The 16,456-nt window shown below is 45.1% G+C and overlaps 1 protein-coding gene across 1 annotated transcript in view; it reads left to right on the forward strand.

Moving 5' to 3' along the window:
• The window catches only part of NUP205 (nucleoporin 205), a 525,888-nt gene that overhangs the window by 35,252 nt on the left and 474,180 nt on the right, over positions 1 to 16,456 (forward strand). Inside the window, exon 2 of the mRNA XM_069227955.1 lies at positions 5,667 to 5,809. Coding sequence (XP_069084056.1) covers positions 5,667 to 5,809 — 143 coding nt within the window. The remainder of the gene's footprint in view (positions 1 to 5,666; positions 5,810 to 16,456) is intronic.

A 16,456-nucleotide genomic window follows, 5' to 3' on the forward strand; every position in this document is an offset into this window, starting at 1 on the left:
ATGAAACAGAAAGTGTAAATTAATTTGCAGATTGGTTCCTATCTTGCTACAGAGTCGTGCTTTGTGTTCACTATACATTAGAAGCACAATGAAAATGTTTAGTGAAGTCACCAACCATTCCAGCTTCATATGATTGGCTTTGAAATGACCAAAGGCAATGTGTCCAATAGTGTACCTTAATAGAACACTGAGTAATTGGTAATAATTTATGTAATTTCCTTCGTATATTATATTTCATTATTTTGCTCTGAATTTGTTTTAGATTTTCAATATTTCATTTGTTAAAACTATCACATTTAACATTGCTCTGTACATCAGCCTTCTTCACTGTGGAATTCAGCCCATTGTTCTTCGTTATTCAGACTTTCTCAATCCCTTTAGTTTTGCTGTATTGGTTGTCTCCAAGCTTCGAAGATGGGAAGGATATATAGCTGGAAAGTAGTAAACATGAGAGAGGGAATGAAGAAGGTGCATTTATGATTAGAAAAAAATTGTCTAAGGCCTAACCCAACAGTGGCTCCTGGAGCATTAGCCTACCTTAAGGGTCTTTTCAAGCAAATAGGGCAGTGGGAAGAGGAAAGGCACAGTGGAGCTGTGTTGGGTAAGGAAAAATCCTGAGAGAAACATTGGGGTGGATTATAGAAGTATGGGGTTGGAGGTGGAGGGCACAAAAGACATTGCAGGTGGCGAAACCGACATTTTAGGTTTCTTTTGTGTCAGTGAAGAAGGTGCCAGTTGTAACAAACAGGCCTTATAGGGTGACCCTCAGGTTCATAGTTGGAGGATAAGCAGATCCATAATGAAGATGCCATGTGATGATGAGATCTTTTGGTGCATATAAGTTAATGGAAATAAGCAGTTGTTTTCAGCTTCTGTGATGTCACAGATGATGATATTGGTTGAGTCACAATCCGGGTGAAACTAGTCTTGGCTTGCTTGTGTTGTGGTTCAGGGAGGACCTGGCCTGACAGTTTGGGCTGAACTATTCCTTTTTTAGCAGGGTCAAGACTGATTTACGTATGGCTGGGTCCAAACTGCGGTGGTTTGGTGGGCAAAACAACCTGTGGTGGCATGCAACTCTGAGTGATTGCAGTGGTTAGACAAATTGTGATGATTCCTATCATCATCTTTTGTGTGTTTGATTGCGTTAAGTCCTGCGTTGTCCCAAAAGTGAGTTCATAGTTGATGCCATCCATAATGCCATTTATGAAGGCATGAATCGATTTTTTATTCTGCTCTGAATTGTTAATTTATTGTTAAGCAATTCTCAAGTGCAAGCACCTTCACTTCAACACAAAAACTCTTAATCCAAATAAATAGGTGATCCATACCACTTAGTGGATATTAAATCCATTAATTCTTAATTGATGCCTTCATGGTTGGTCATTTTTATATATTTTATTCTTCAGTTAAATTCTTCAGCACTGTAGATGTGTACATGTTTTGGGATCGTCATTCATCTGTGTGTAATTCATTCTACAGAAACAAAAACCAAAATGTCACTTCAGGTATGGGAATAGTCAAGAGTATAGTTCACATAAAGCAGATTAGGTCTACCAACTCCACATCACAAGAAAATCCTATTTTCTGAAGGCCACCCCGCATTCTTTATCAATGCAAGAATCTGCAGTTAGACACAGATATCTATATTTGTGGTTGCGATTTCTCTTCGCATAGGGTATTTCACAACATGCCTTAAAGGCTTTTAGCCTCTCTCCTGCGTGTAAACCCAAAGAAAACTTCCCAAAAAATTAAATCTTGATTATTAAAGAAAAAAAACACACACACATTCAGAATCATAAGTGTTTTTATATGAAGAAAGAAACTCTTAAGTCATTCATTCCATTTGTAAATAAAGGTTGTAATTTGTCCATCCATTAGTCTTTTCTCCGTCCCCATCGCTTGTGGGTATTTTTTTAATCTCTTTGCAAATCTGACATTTGAGTTGGATTACATTATGACAGCTTCCATAAACTTTTTCACAATACTTGATTGTAAATCCTTATTCTGTATTCCTATTTTAATTTGCAGTGAAGATTGGCCCATGTAAACTTTGCCATATAGACATTCTAGATAACATCAATTCTTAAACAGGTAAAATATTGTCTTTATCTTTCCCAGTTATAACCCTGTAATACGTTTACAAATGTGACCATTTATAATATTAGTGTTGGACTTGACATCTTTAGTGTGGTTACCCCCCAACTTTTTGACTTCCATCCTCCTTTTTTTTGCTGACTTTGTTTTTGCTGGCTGTCGGAATCTACACACGTTACCTTTGCTAACCAGTGCTAAAGTGAATATGCCCTCCTTTAAACATGGTATATTTACTTCTAAGTTCCTATTAAAGTGGTGCTACATGTGCACAAGGCCTGTAAACTAAACACTGTTAGGAGGCCTGCAGCACTTCTTGTGCTATCCGCTTAAATAGTCCTTTAAACATGTCTCAGGCCTGCCACTGCAGTCTGTGTGCACAGTTTTTTTAAATTGTCACTTCAACCTGGGATGTTTTTGCTGGCTTTAGGAATCTACACACGTTACCACTGCAAACCTGTGCTAAAGTGCTTATGCCCTCTCCTCTAAACATGGTATATTTACTTCTAAGTTCCTTTTAAAGAGGTACTACATGTACCCAGGGTCTGTATGCTAAACGCTATAAGTGGGCCTGCAGCACCAATTGTGCTATCCACTTAAGTAGCCCTTTAAACATGTCTCAGACCTGCCACTGCAGCCTGTGTGTGCAGTTTTAAATTATAATTTCAACCTGGGAAGATAAACCTCTTGCCAGGCCCAAAGCTCTCTTTTTTATTTCCAATGCCACCACTAGGGTGGGCTCTAAACAGCCCAGAGGGCAATGTAGTTAAAAAGTGGAACATGTACTTTTAAACTTTATATGTCCAGGTAGTTAAAAAAAAAAAAAAAAACAAACTCCCAAATTAATTTTTCACTACTGTGATGCTTACCTCTCCCATAGGATCACATTGTGTTAACTTACATTTAATAAGTGATAACTTTAATTGGGAGCAGGATGAATATCGAGTTTTATGTCTAAAGAATCGTAATTTAAAACCTTTTTTAATGGTATTATCTGATTGTTAGTCACAATGCTGGAAATGTCACTTTTAGAAAGTTGGCATTTTCTTGTCCTAATTGTTTGGTGTCTGCTGCCTATTTCCTGGGTCACATGACTAGGTTTAGCTGGCGGCTGGTCTTTGCCTTACTGTCTGGGAGCAATATAAAATAGAGCACAGGTGCTGGCAGGATGGGCATTCTGTGACTTGCACTTCACAAAGGCTGCGTCTGCGCACCCTCGCAAAGGTTTTGGTACTAGTCCATTGCAATTCCAGTCAGTCTGGGGCTAGGGCAGGGAGGCAGGAAATTCCAAGCACCGCTTGAGGTGGAATCCTTCAGAACCTTCTCCTTCTTTAAAGTGGGCACCAGGTATAAATGTTGAACCCTCAGACCAAACTCTTTAATGCACCTCTGGACCAGTGGAAGACTTGGAAGGACTCCTATGCTGCTCTCCAAGAAGGACTACTACTCTGTTGCCCTGCTGCCAGAGTGAAAGGACTGGACCTGCATCTTGAACCTAGGACCCAAGAGTGACTCCAAGGGGTAGTTGGTTGACCTTCTGATCATAGCCTTGGGGACAGAAACGTCTCCACCCACCAGGAGCCCAGAACCTGGACTCCGGCTGCTGTGAGTCCTAGCCCCCAAGGGGTCCACCCCAGTCCTAGACCCTTGGAAGTGGTTCCGAAGTCGCCCTGCCAGCCCAGCTGTGGTCCTATAAAGCAGAACTGATGAAGCTTGATGCATCTCCTCGCAGCTGATTCCCCTGCCGCAGAGTGTCGCATCCACAACTCCGAATTGCGCCTTGCAGCTCACAGTCTCCTTGGTACTGCTGCTGCGTGACACATCCTCAACACAGGCCTTTGCAACGTCAGCCCCTTGTTGACGGCATCCTCGACGATGATACACAGTTCTGTTGTTTTAAAATCTGGTTGTGGATGAGGGCTTGGCGCTCAGAAAGGATTATGTTTAGTAATCGGAAAGCAAGATATTTTGCAAAATTAGAATGTCTCTGTTCCCCAGACAGGCCTTGAAAAATCAACTTGGCCACTTGTGTGGTGAGTCATATTTTATCAGGTTGAACTATTTTTAGGACCTACTCGCCCCTTCAGGCAAGCTGAGAAAGAGCAGCTGTTCTGTTCAGTCAGAAAGTGAAGGAGCAATAAAGACGCCTTTAAATCTTGTTCTTAACTTGTGACCTGTTTGCTCTGTGTTCAGAGACAAAGGCCAAAAGTCAGTTTGTCTTCTTACAATGCCTTTTCCTTCTGACTGCAGAGTTCCAGGATTTCGTAAAAATGAACTGTCTGACGTGCTGTACAAAGAGTGTAGACTGAAAGGCTCTTTGGTGTCCGGTGTTTCCTAACATCCAATATTTTAATATATAAGTAAACTGCACAGACAATTTAAAATATATATTCAGTGTTGTGAAAGCCCATTTTTTGTACTTGTGTGATGAAATCGGACGAAAAAGAAATCTGAATACTTGTTGATATGCAAACAAAAATGTTTTCTGAAACCCAATTTTCACAGATTATTGTTAATACACTATATAGTTTTATCAGTAAAGCTGCCTGTTATTGGGAAGGTTTTGGGACTTTTCTAGGAATTTTAATGTCTGCAAATGACCAAGCTGCCACATCGTGCTTTAGTAGTATATTTGTTAAGAGTGTGTTTTTAACATAAACGGAGAAACACTCCTGCCCTGATGGCAATTCTATAAGTAAACTAAACTAAGCTCTGTGTACTCTTATATGTGGGCTAGGTTCTGATTATACATGGAGCAAACGTTTAGTCTATTTAGTCAAACGAGAATATTTTTTTTGTACAGCAGAAAAGCTGAGCTCCCATATTTGAAATTGCACTTATATGTGAGAATGAGGAAAGAGGCAACTTTGTACACTAAAATATTTGCAAAGGATCACACAATTTTAGACCCATTTACTGGTCAAGTAGACTATTCTAGTTTCTCAACCTGCACTTCTAGTAATATTTTAATGATTTTTTTCAAGGCCTCCCCTAGTGTTTCCAAATGGAAGGCAGCTATGGAAGTGTGTTGCACACTAGAAAAAACAGTATATGAGGTGCGTGGATGCCCATGAAAGATGGGTGCGTGTGTGACCAATGACGGGCATATGGAGAAGAAAGTATAATGTAACAGGATGGTGTGCATAAACTTACAGCTTTCAATTATGCATTTTCTTATAATTAATATTTTACTGTTCAGAAATAATATTGATGTGCAATGGTGACAGGCAATATACGTGTGATATCAGCTGCCATGATGTTTGTTACTCAAAATGTATTTTATGATGCAACAACATAGAAATAAACTGTTTAAAAAAGAAATGTACTCCCTAAGGAGACCCTTGAGCTGTAATTGCTGTGTTATGTTACTTACTGATCCTTGAAGACAACATGTCTGTTAAAGCGTTACATTATTGAAATATTTTTGATATAATTTAACAAATGCATGGAAGTTAAGCTGGCGCTACTCATGATAAGGGCTATACACCAATATAGAGAAGTTGGCATAAAAGAACAAGAAGTACTCTCTCAATGTCATGCTCCTTAACATTTTGTTTTCTTTTTGTTTTTAGCTGCTAGTCTTTGGGGGCCATACAAGGATGTCCTGCAGACGGTGGTCAATGCTGTGTGGAAGAGGCAACAAGAATCTGTTCATGTGCTGGATATAGTTTTGAAGAAACACAAACCAGACTTCATCTCCCTCTTCAAAAATCCGGTAGAGAGTCTGCTACTCCTCGTTTGTGACACTGCTGCTAGTCCAAAGTGATTTGTGGAAGTTGCATATTTTGTGTTTTTAAAGGACCCACCCAACTCAAATGATGAACATTTTCCTTTGCCAATTAATCTTTATTAGCCGTTAACAAGCAATGATTTTTACCCAGTTTTTATAATCCAAAATAAAAGGTTGTTGTAGTTTAGCATTGCACCGTGGCAGTTTGATCACCATGTAACTATAAGCCTCGTTATCAGACTTTGTTTCCCTGAAAGGGATAGTTTGTTAATTCACTAATTTCACCATTTTCCCTACATTTGTAGGAAGCATTTTTCTTTCTACTGTTTTATGTTCCTGTCACCGAGTTTACCAGGTCTTTTTTGCTGCACTTTTTTAATTTGTCTTTCACAGTTATTCCGATTATTTTCTCCAGAATCACACTGTGCATATACCACGTTTCTGGTCTGATGTTGGATTTTTTTATTTTATATTATTGTTCCTGTAGGGATTTCCAAACCTTATTACATCCATTTTGACTTGCTTATTCCTTGCCATTCTTTAAACAACACGTCCAGAAAAAACTGACTGCAAACAGCACATTATATTCAAGGCATCCATCTCCTGCCAGATACCTGGGTAGGTAGCCTGCCACCTACCTAGAAAGTGAAAGCTTCTGGTGAATCAAGAAATGTCACAAATGTTTAATCTTCCTACAGTAAAGCCTAATTCTCACCAGCAATGAGATGATCTTCATGGCCTAAAATGCCTACCAGTAGAGTCTCTGTGTTGCCCACAAAACCTTCGCTGTTGGCTCCTTAATTAGGTGTAGTATAGTCAGTTTTGGCCACAACTTCTGCTTACTTCTTCTTAAGCCCTTCATTTCTTTCATCACCATCTGGTGACATTATGGTTACCGGTAGAAAGTACACCAGACTACTGTTTAAGATAACTTACTCATCTGTACTTAAGAAATCAGTTGCACATTATAATTTGTTAGGTGGTCATTCGTTGGCATAGGTGGCTCTGCCAGGACCATCACAACATTACTCACCAGTTACATCCCCATCCCAGTTTGAAAGGAACTTTTTAAATTGAAAACAGCCTCCTTAAATGAAACTATGTTTAAGTATATAGGATGTCAGATTGGAGTAATAAGAGCCAGGGACTCTGAGAATGGTAAAATAAATGAAATCAAAGTATCCAATGGTTCATGGCTGGTTGAGGGAACCAGATTATCAGTTTGCATATGAACATTTCACAAGCTAGATACCATATCCAAAACGCTTTTAAGTCTCTCTTAAGAAACTATTATAAAACAACCTGAATGGAAACCCAGAAGCGTTTGTAGCTGATATCTAGAACAGCTCTTGGAGGGACAGATTGAAAATGGACTACCTGTGCCACACATTAGTGCATCAGTTGTGCAGGAAAGGTTCAGTGCACTCCTTGCAGTAGTAAAAAAACAAAGATCTAAATTAGCAATAGGTCACTCATGCGGGAAAGGAATTATGCTATATTCTTATTTAGAAAAAAGTACTGGCGGTGATCTTAAAATGTCATCAACAACTGGCCTAGTTTTCACACAGTTTAAGCTTAAAAATGCAGAGATAAAGACACACTTAACTCACAATGTCTCCGCCCTGATCTAATGCTAACATGTCACTTTATGCTCAGGCTGATGCAACTTTATCATTTGCTTAAGTCTGCTTGATGCTTGTTTTACAGACAGGACTGTTACAGAATCCTTCTGCTCAGCATGTTTTTCTCAGTACTAAAGATCCAGTGAATATACATTTTTAAAAAATAAATATTGCTTGAATAATGTTCAGCAAAGTGATTCTTTGGGTCTCGTATAGCTTCCTCTTGTTGAAAGGCCATATGTGGACCATACCAACAACTTACAGTGGGCTTAGAGCCAGGCCATTGTTGCAGTTTTTGCTATTTTCTTTTGATTGCTGATTATTCATTGGCTTTCCTTCCTCTTTTTGGGTTTGTCCCGTCCCCCACCCACCCCCCAATAGCTAAGTATGTTTACCATCCTTTTGATTGGATGACTTGTATCATTCCACCGATTACGTGGAATGAAATAACTTTTTCTTTTCTTTCAGCTCTCCATGAGAGTATGCATTTTCTAGCTTTCTCCCTTGTGTGCTGCTTCCACATTTAAATCCCCAAGCCCGCCTCTCCCCGCATCCACCCTCCCCCCCTCCCCACGCACACACTGTGTTGTTCTGGTATTCCTGTCCATTGGTACACTCCTTTCCTGTCACTCACTCACCCCTCTTTAGAGCTTTTTTTTTTTTTTAGCCCCGCAGTTCCTGGTGCCATATTATTAGTTTGCCTGAACAAACTGGTGCCTGTGGTATTGTGTTGGCGCTGGATATGACGTTTGTCACATAGGTGCCACTCAGGCGCACAGACATTAGTCCTTTACTTTCCATGCCAGTTGGCGCAGATCCGAGAGCTACTCCTCTGATGCTTTTTGACAGCCTTTTTCAATGTTATCTCGAACAGTTTTTGGGAGTTTGTCAGGATGACATCTAGGAAGGTAGGGTTTAAGCAGTGTGGCACCTGTCACCTCGCAGTGTTGGTTACAACCCCTCACAAAGTCTGCTTATGGTGTCTCGAGTGTGACCATGACTCCAAGTCGTGCTTGAACTGCTGGGCCATGGTGCTGAAGCCTTTGAGGGAGCAGTCCCTAAAACTTCTTGCGGCCCGACAGTTGATTCCATCTGGTGCATCTCCTGGGAGGTCCCAGTCGAGGATCCCCCAAGTTCTCTTGTCATTCGAGGTCCTCTGGACACTTGGGAAAGAGGCAGGAGAGGAAGAAGTCTAAATGGACTTTGACTTTGCCTCGTCCATCGGCTGGCATGACTTGTTCGGAACTTTGGAGTTCCAGGCACGGTTCTGCGTAATCAATGCCAGGTCCGACTTCACCTCCCTCCTTTCTGGGAGCGACCCCCCGCTCAAGTGAAGGACTTTTACGCGGCCATGTGCCACATATTTGAGTGGGCTCAGCCCTCCAGAGTTCATTTGGGCCTGTGAGAGGAGGCCCATCAAGTTCCACACCAGTGGGTTCGGCCTAGACTCCAATGGGGTCTCACGGATCCAATTCTGGATCTGAACCAGTGCAGATTGTGCCCGTGTGACCTTCTCCGGTGCCCGTCACAACACTGATGCGCCAGGTGCTGCCAGCCCCATTCTGGTTTTGGACAGTTCTGGTGCTGACAATGCCCACAGGTGCCAGATTGTTGCCTGAGCCTTATTTTTAGCAGTCAGACATGGAAGAAGATTGGGAGGGTCACTGGACCCTTTAGAACACCAATTAGAGAGATCTGTGGACTGGTAGGAGGAACTAGAAGAGGCCAGTGGATTGGACACCTCTCCAGATACTGCCGTGCTCTCTGTCTCCTCCCACTGTGGCTACCGAGGAGGGAGCTTCTTATGCAATGGTGGTGCATGGGGCAGTGGAGGTTGAACATCATGACGGAAGTGCTTCAACCTGAAGCTTTCACTTCCGAATGCCTTCTGCCCTTTTATGAGGCACTTAACTGACATCCTGCCTGGAATTTTGTCCAAGCCCAGCACAGGGGCTCCTGTAAATAGGGCAATTGCCTGATGCCATCGTCTGCACCGGGCGACCCTAGTTTCCTCATCCAACACCCCACCCCTAGAGAGTGGTAGTTCAAGCCTCAACTTCCCACAGCGCATTCTCTTTCGCTCACCCAGAATGGGAATCCAAGAAGTTGGACCAGCTTAGGAAGAAGATATCTTCTGCCACTAGCCTGGCATTGAGGCCGTTTCTCACACTCCTTATGGGATACGGTTTCACAAGTGCTGCCACAGGTCCTGGAGGAGGCTTGAGCTATCATTTCTCAAGCGGTGAAAGATGGAAGAGACGCAGCGAAGTTCACCATTCGGTGTGGCCTGGACATGATTAACTCGCTGGGCAGAACGGTTTTATTGACTGTGGCCTTACAGAGAACATCTGGCTTTTCGGGGATGTCCAGACAAACCTTTTGGACATGCTCTTCGACTGGACTCGCTTGTTTAGTGAGAACTCAGACTATGTTATAAGTCCCTGGGGCTCTCTGCGACCCCCTTGTCCACCGTCTGCCTTTTGCGCCTTTCGTGGCCACAGAGGGGCACGTACCACAGCGCCAACCCTATGCCAGCCACTGTTCTTTGCATGCTTCGCTAGCTATGCGAGAAGATGGGTGTGGTGTTTTCAGACCTAGAGGTTCTGCAAGCCAGAACTTTTCTGCCACCCTACCCCCGGCAGCTGCTGCCTTGGATCCCTCCTAGTTAGGTTCTGCAGGACCATGCTTGCCCATTTGGAGAGAGAATTCAGCATCAACGCCCCCCCCCCCCCCCCCACTAGCAGTCCATTACATCAGTCACTTGGGTACTGCTGATCATTTGGAAGGGCTAATCCCTGCCTGTCCAATCCTTTCCTCCCCCCAATACGGTCAACATTTGGACGGCTGCCAGGGGATCATTTGCCTCTGCTTTGAGAGGAAGTTACAGCTCTCTTGGCAAAGGGAGCCATAGAAAGGGTCCCGAAATCAGATTTAGGCAGTGGTTGTTATTCCCACTACTTTCTGATACCCAGAAACAACAAAGGTCTTCGCCCTATTTTAGACCTGTGAGCTGTAAATCTCATCCTCAAGAAGAAGTTCAAGATACTCATGTTGGCTTAGGTCTTGTCTGTTCTCAAAGACTGGTTGATAGTGCTGGACTTACAGGATGCAAGTTTGAATTTTCCCATCCTGCCTGTCCACAGACATTACTTGTGGTTCAAGGTAGGCCACAAGCACTTTCAGTTCACTGTGCTGCCATTCGGCCTTACCAGTGCCCCTCGGGTGTTCACCAAGGTGATGGCGGTGGTAGCAGCTCATCTGCACAGATCAGGGGTTTCAGCCTTCCCCCTACCTCGACAACTGGGTGTTGAAGTCAAGTTCACTCCAGAATGTCGTCTTCACCTCCAAACTACGGCAAACCTTCTGCATTTGCTGGAGTTCACTATAAATGTGCCGAAGTCATACCTGACTCCTGCTCAGACGCTCTTTTTCATAGAAGCTGTTCTGCACACAGTGCACAGTGTTTCATCCTGTATCTTCAGTTTCATTGAGACTGATACTGAAGCTGCTGGGCCTCATGGCCTCCTGCATCCTGGGGGTAAGTCATGGCAGGTGGCATATGCGTGCTCTGCAGTTTAACCTGAAGTTACTGTGGGTGCAGCATCAGGGAATATTTCTGATATGGTCCAGCTCTCGGAGGGAACCGCGGAAGATCTACAATGGGGAGAATGAACCACAATTGGGTCAAAGACAGACTTCTTTCCCTTTCCCAACCAGACCTCGCAGTAGTGACAGATGGATCTCTTCTGGAATGGTGCGGCCATCTGGGAGAGGTGGAGATCAGAGGACTCCAGTCTCCTGCAGAATCCAGACTCCACATCAGACTGTTGAAGCCATGGATGATGCGACTAGCTTTGAAAGCATTTCGTCCCTCTTTCGAGGGGAAGTTAGTGCAGGTGTTCGTGGTACTGCTGTGTGGTAATGCAACAAGCAGGGTGGGGTGGAGTCATTCCCCTTTTGTCAAGAGGCCCTCTGGACATTGCTGGACCAGCAGGGATTAAGACTGGTAGTTCAACACCTGGCAGGTTCTCTGAACGCCAGGGTGTATGAACTTAGCCATCAATGCCTAGTGGATTACAAGTGGCGTCTCCACTCGGAGGTGGCTCTTTCAACAGTCGGGAGAGCCTTGGTTCAATTTTTTTGCCTCTGAAGAGAATGTGCAATGCCAGCTGTATTGCAAGTTGGAGTTTCCAAGGCTTCAATCGCTCTGTGACACTTCATCACGAGTGGAGCTCGTACCTACTGTATACCTTTCCGCACATACCACTCTGACACAGGATATTCAAGAAAATCACAGCGACCAGGCCCAAATAATCCTTGTGGCTCCAGACTGGGTACGGGGAGTTTGGTATCCCAAGCTTCTGAGAATGAGCATCGATCCTCCGATCAGGCTACCTCTTCGGGAGGATCTTCTGTCACAGCAGCAGGGTAGGGTTCTCCACCCAAACCTGTCAACTCTGCGCCTTAATGCTTGGGGATTTTGTGGGGATCCACAAAAACGAGATACACCTAACTTTGGCAAAGTTTTGTGAAATATTCTGCTGAGAAGTCTTTAGACCCTTTTTCTGCTTCTCTCTCTGTTCTTCTTTTCATTCTGTCTCTTGCCCAGCAGGGCTCTGCTCTGGGCACTCTCAAGGGCTATCTGTCTACTTTACCCGCTTTTCTGCAGCTGTCTGACCAATCCTCTTTGTTTAAGTCCCCTGTTGTAAATAGTTCTAAAAGGGCTGTACATTTGTTTCTCCCTTTGTCCTTCCTTATGCCTCGTGTGCTTCATTTGTGCCACTTCTTTCCCTTTGACTGCTCACCATCAAAACACCCTTTCTCTTGGCCATAACATCTGCCCGGAGGGTAAGTGAGCTGCAGGCCTTGTCATTCAAGCCTCATTATCTCAGTGTTTTCTGATAAAGTGGTACTTTGCCCCGGTGCCTCTTTCCTCCCAAAAGTGGTGACCCCATTTCATTTGGGATAGACTGTCACTCTGCCCACCTTCTCTGCACCCCCTCATCTCTCTAAGGAAGGGGAGCGGCTCCAACGACTGGACCCAAAAGAGCGTTGTTGTTTTACCTTGACCACACAAAAGCGTTCTGGGTGGACAGCCAAGTCTTATTGGCATATGTGGGAGCAAAGAAAAGTAGGGCAGTACAGAAATTAACCATTTCACGCTGTGTCATTCTCTGTACAAAAATCTGCTATACTTTGGCTAAGAAGCAGCCCTCTGAGGGCTTATGAGCCCATTCCACCAGAAGAAAAACTGTGACCATGGGGTTAGCTCATGGAGTCTCAATCCTGGACATTTGTCAGGCATCAACGTGGACGTCCCTGCACATGTTTGCCACACACTACTGCCTGGACAGCATTTTCCCCTTTTGGTCCCTCAGGACTTTCTAGTTTAGAAAATTTGTCTGCAGCCCACGACCAGGGGAATATGGCTTGGGTATTAATTCAAAGGGTAAGGAATCTGCAGCTAGAAGGCTCTGTCAGATGAACAAGTTAATTATCTTTGGTAATGCATTATCTGGTAGACACTATATCTAGCTGTAGATTTTTTTCCATCCCACCCATACCTCTCGCTCTGCGGACTCATTTGCTAGGGTGATCCCTTCTCAGGGCCCTAGATTTGACACACAGTAGTCGCTTTGCTTCATGGCTCTGCGCTCCTGGCATTGAAAGTTGTGAAGAAAGTAACTAACATCCACGCGCCTGGGTGGCGGCTATATAGGTGACCGCTACGTCACATCTGGTGCCAACGATGCAACAGGGAACTGAACAAAGTCACTCGACTACCCACGTAGTGGTATTGCCCAAGCAAAAGCTTCCGGATTCAGCGTGACACATGGGAAAGGTAAGGTTTCTGCAGCTGGATATAGTCTCTACCGTTATCAAAGGTAAGTAACTTGATCTTTAGGGCCCATCCATTGCTTACCAGTATTTTACTTTATAGTGTCTTATTTGTGTGCTTCTCATTTGGTGACTTGCCTTGCTCTTTTGATGTTTGTCCCTCATTTGGAAAGTATATTCTTTTCCATCTTTTTGATTAGTTAACTTGTATCCTTTGACTGCTCGCATTTGGGGAGCTACCTTTTTTCGTGTGTGTGTGTGTGTTTTTTTCCTTTTTGTTTGGCGCTTTCTTTTGCTGCTCTCTTCAAATTCTTGTCACTGTGTGGTGTCTGTTATTCTCTTCTCCCCACCACCTGCTCTCTGCTTGTGTACTGCTTCTTGTGTTTTTTTTGCCTGTCCCATACACCACACGTTGTGTACTGCTCCCTGTTTCCCCTACCATTGTCCATTGCTTTCTCCTCCTCAGTTCTTCACATAAAACTCTTCCTCTTCTTTTCCCTTCCACACCCCACTGTTTCCTCCACCTGCCTAACCCTCCCACAACTTTGTTGTTCTGCCCCTCTGTGATTTATTTTTGTTTTTGCTCCCCCGTCCTTTGTCCATTTAAGAAAAAAAAAATTGGTGGCCGGGCAGCTGCCCTTTTTAGCTGTGTGCGGGGATGCATGTACACGCCCACAGAATAATCAGGTCCCCACCAACATCATTATGCGTTTGGGCTTATGAATGCAACAAAAAGCGTTTTCTCTTTTTTTTTTTTTCTTTTTTCGAATACTGACAAGCCAGTACATGCTTTGTGTAAGGAAATGCCTCCTTGGCATGGTTGCCCCCTGACTTTTTGCCTTTGCTGATGCTATGTTTACAATTGAAAGTGTGCTGAGGCCTGCTAACCAGGCCCCAGCACCAGTGTTCTTTCCCTAACCTGTACTTTTGTATCCACAATTGGCAGACCCTGGCATCCAGATAAGTCCCTTGTAACTGGTACTTCTAGTACCAAGGGCCCTGATGCCAAGGAAGGTCTCTAAGGGCTGCAGCATGTCTTATGCCACCCTGGAGACCTCTCACTCAGCACAGACACCCTGCTTGCCAGCTTGTGTGTGCTAGTGAGGACAAAACGAGTAAGTCGACATGGCACTCCCCTCAGGGTGCCATGCCAGCCTCTCACTGCCTATGCAGTATAGGTCAGACACCCCTCTAGCAGGCCTTACAGCCCTAAGGCAGGGTGCACTATACCATAGGTGAGGGTACCAGTGCATGAGCATGGTACCCCTACAGTGTCTAAACAAAACCTTAGACATTGTAAGTGCAGGGTAGCCATAAGAGTATATGGTCTGGGAGTTTGTCAAACACGAACTCCACAGCACCATAATGGCTACACTGAAAACTGGGAAGTTTGGTATCAAACTTCTCAGCACAATAAATGCACACTGATGCCAGTGTACATTTTATTGTCAAATACACCCCAGAGGGCACCTTAGAGGTGCCCCCTGAAACCTAACCGACTATCTGTGTAGGCTGACTAGTTTTAGCAGCCTGCCACAAACCGAGACATGTTGCTGGCCCCATGGGGAGAGTGCCTTTGTCACTCTGAGGCCAGTAACAAAGCCTGCACTGGGTGGAGATGCTAACACCTCCCCCAGGCAGGAATTGTCACACCTGGCGGTGAGCCTCAAAGGCTCACCTCCTTTGTGCCAACCCAGCAGGACACTCCAGCTAGTGGAGTTGCCCGCCCCCTCCGGCCAGGCCCCACTTTTGGCGGCAAGGCCGGAGAAAATAATGAGAAAAACAAGGAGGAGTCACTGGCCAGTCAGGACAGCCCCTAAGGTGTCCTGAGCTGAAGTGACTCTAACTTTTAGAAATCCTCCATCTTGCAGATGGAGGATTCCCCCAATAGGGTTAGGATCGTGACCCCCTCCCCTTGGGAGGAGGCACAAAGAGGGTGTACCCACCCTCAGGGCTAGTAGCCATTGGCTACTAACCCCCCAGACCTAAACACGCCCTTAAATTTAGTATTTAAGGGCTACCCTGAACCCTAGAAAATTAGATTCCTGCAACTACAAGAAGAAGGACTGCCCAGCTGAAAACCCCTGCAGCGGAAGACCAGAAGACGACAACTGCCTTGGCTCCAGAAACTCACCGGCCTGTCTCCTGCCTTCCAAAGATCCTGCTCCAGCGACGCCTTCCAAAGGGACCAGCGACCTCGACATCCTCTGAGGACTGCCCCTGCTTCGAAAAGACAAGAAACTCCCGAGGACAGCGGACCTGCTCCAAGAAAAGCTGCAACTTTGTTTCCAGCAGCTTTAAAGAACCCTGCAAGCTCCCCGCAAGAAGCGTGAGACTTGCAACACTGCACCCGGCGACCCCGACTCGGCTGGTGGCGATCCAACACCTCAGGAGGGACCCCAGGACTACTCTGATACTGTGAGTACCAAAACCTGTCCCCCCTGAGCCCCCACAGCGCCGCCTGCAGAGGGAATCCCGAGGCTTCCCCTGACCGCGACTCTTTGAACCTAAAGTCCCGACGCCTGGGAGAGACCCTGCACCCGCAGCCCCCAGGACCTGAAGGACCGGACTTTCACTGGAGAAGTGACCCCCAGGAGTCCCTCTCCCTTGCCCAAGTGGAGGTTTCCCCGAGGAGTCCCCCCTTGCCTGCCTGCAGCGCTGAAGAGATCCCGAGATCTCTCATAGACTAACATTGCGAACCCGACGCTTGTTTCTACACTGCACCCGGCCGCCCCCGCGCCGCTGAGGGTGAAATTTCTGTGTGGACTTGTCCCCCCCGGTGCCCTACAAAACCCCCCTGGTCTGCCCTCCGAAGACGCGGGTACTTACCTGCAAGCAGACCGGAACCGGGGCACCCCCTTCTCTCCATTCTAGCCTATGCGTTTTGGGCACCACTTTGAACTCTGCACCTGACCGGCCCTGAGCTGCTGGTGTGGTGACTTTGGGGTTGCTCTGAACCCCCAACGGTGGGCTACCTTGGACCAAGAACTAAGCCCTGTAAGTGTCTTACTTACCTGGTTAACCTAACAAATACTTACCTCCCCTAGGAACTGTGAAAATTGCACTGTGTCCACTTTTAAAACAGCTATTTGTGAATAACTTGAAAAGTATACATGCAATTTTGATGATTTGAAGTTCCTAAAGTACTTACCTGCAATACCTTTCGAATGAG

The sequence above is a fragment of the Pleurodeles waltl genome, chromosome 4_1, assembly GCF_031143425.1.
Source record: "Pleurodeles waltl isolate 20211129_DDA chromosome 4_1, aPleWal1.hap1.20221129, whole genome shotgun sequence".
Taxonomy (NCBI): Eukaryota; Metazoa; Chordata; class Amphibia; order Caudata; family Salamandridae; genus Pleurodeles; species Pleurodeles waltl.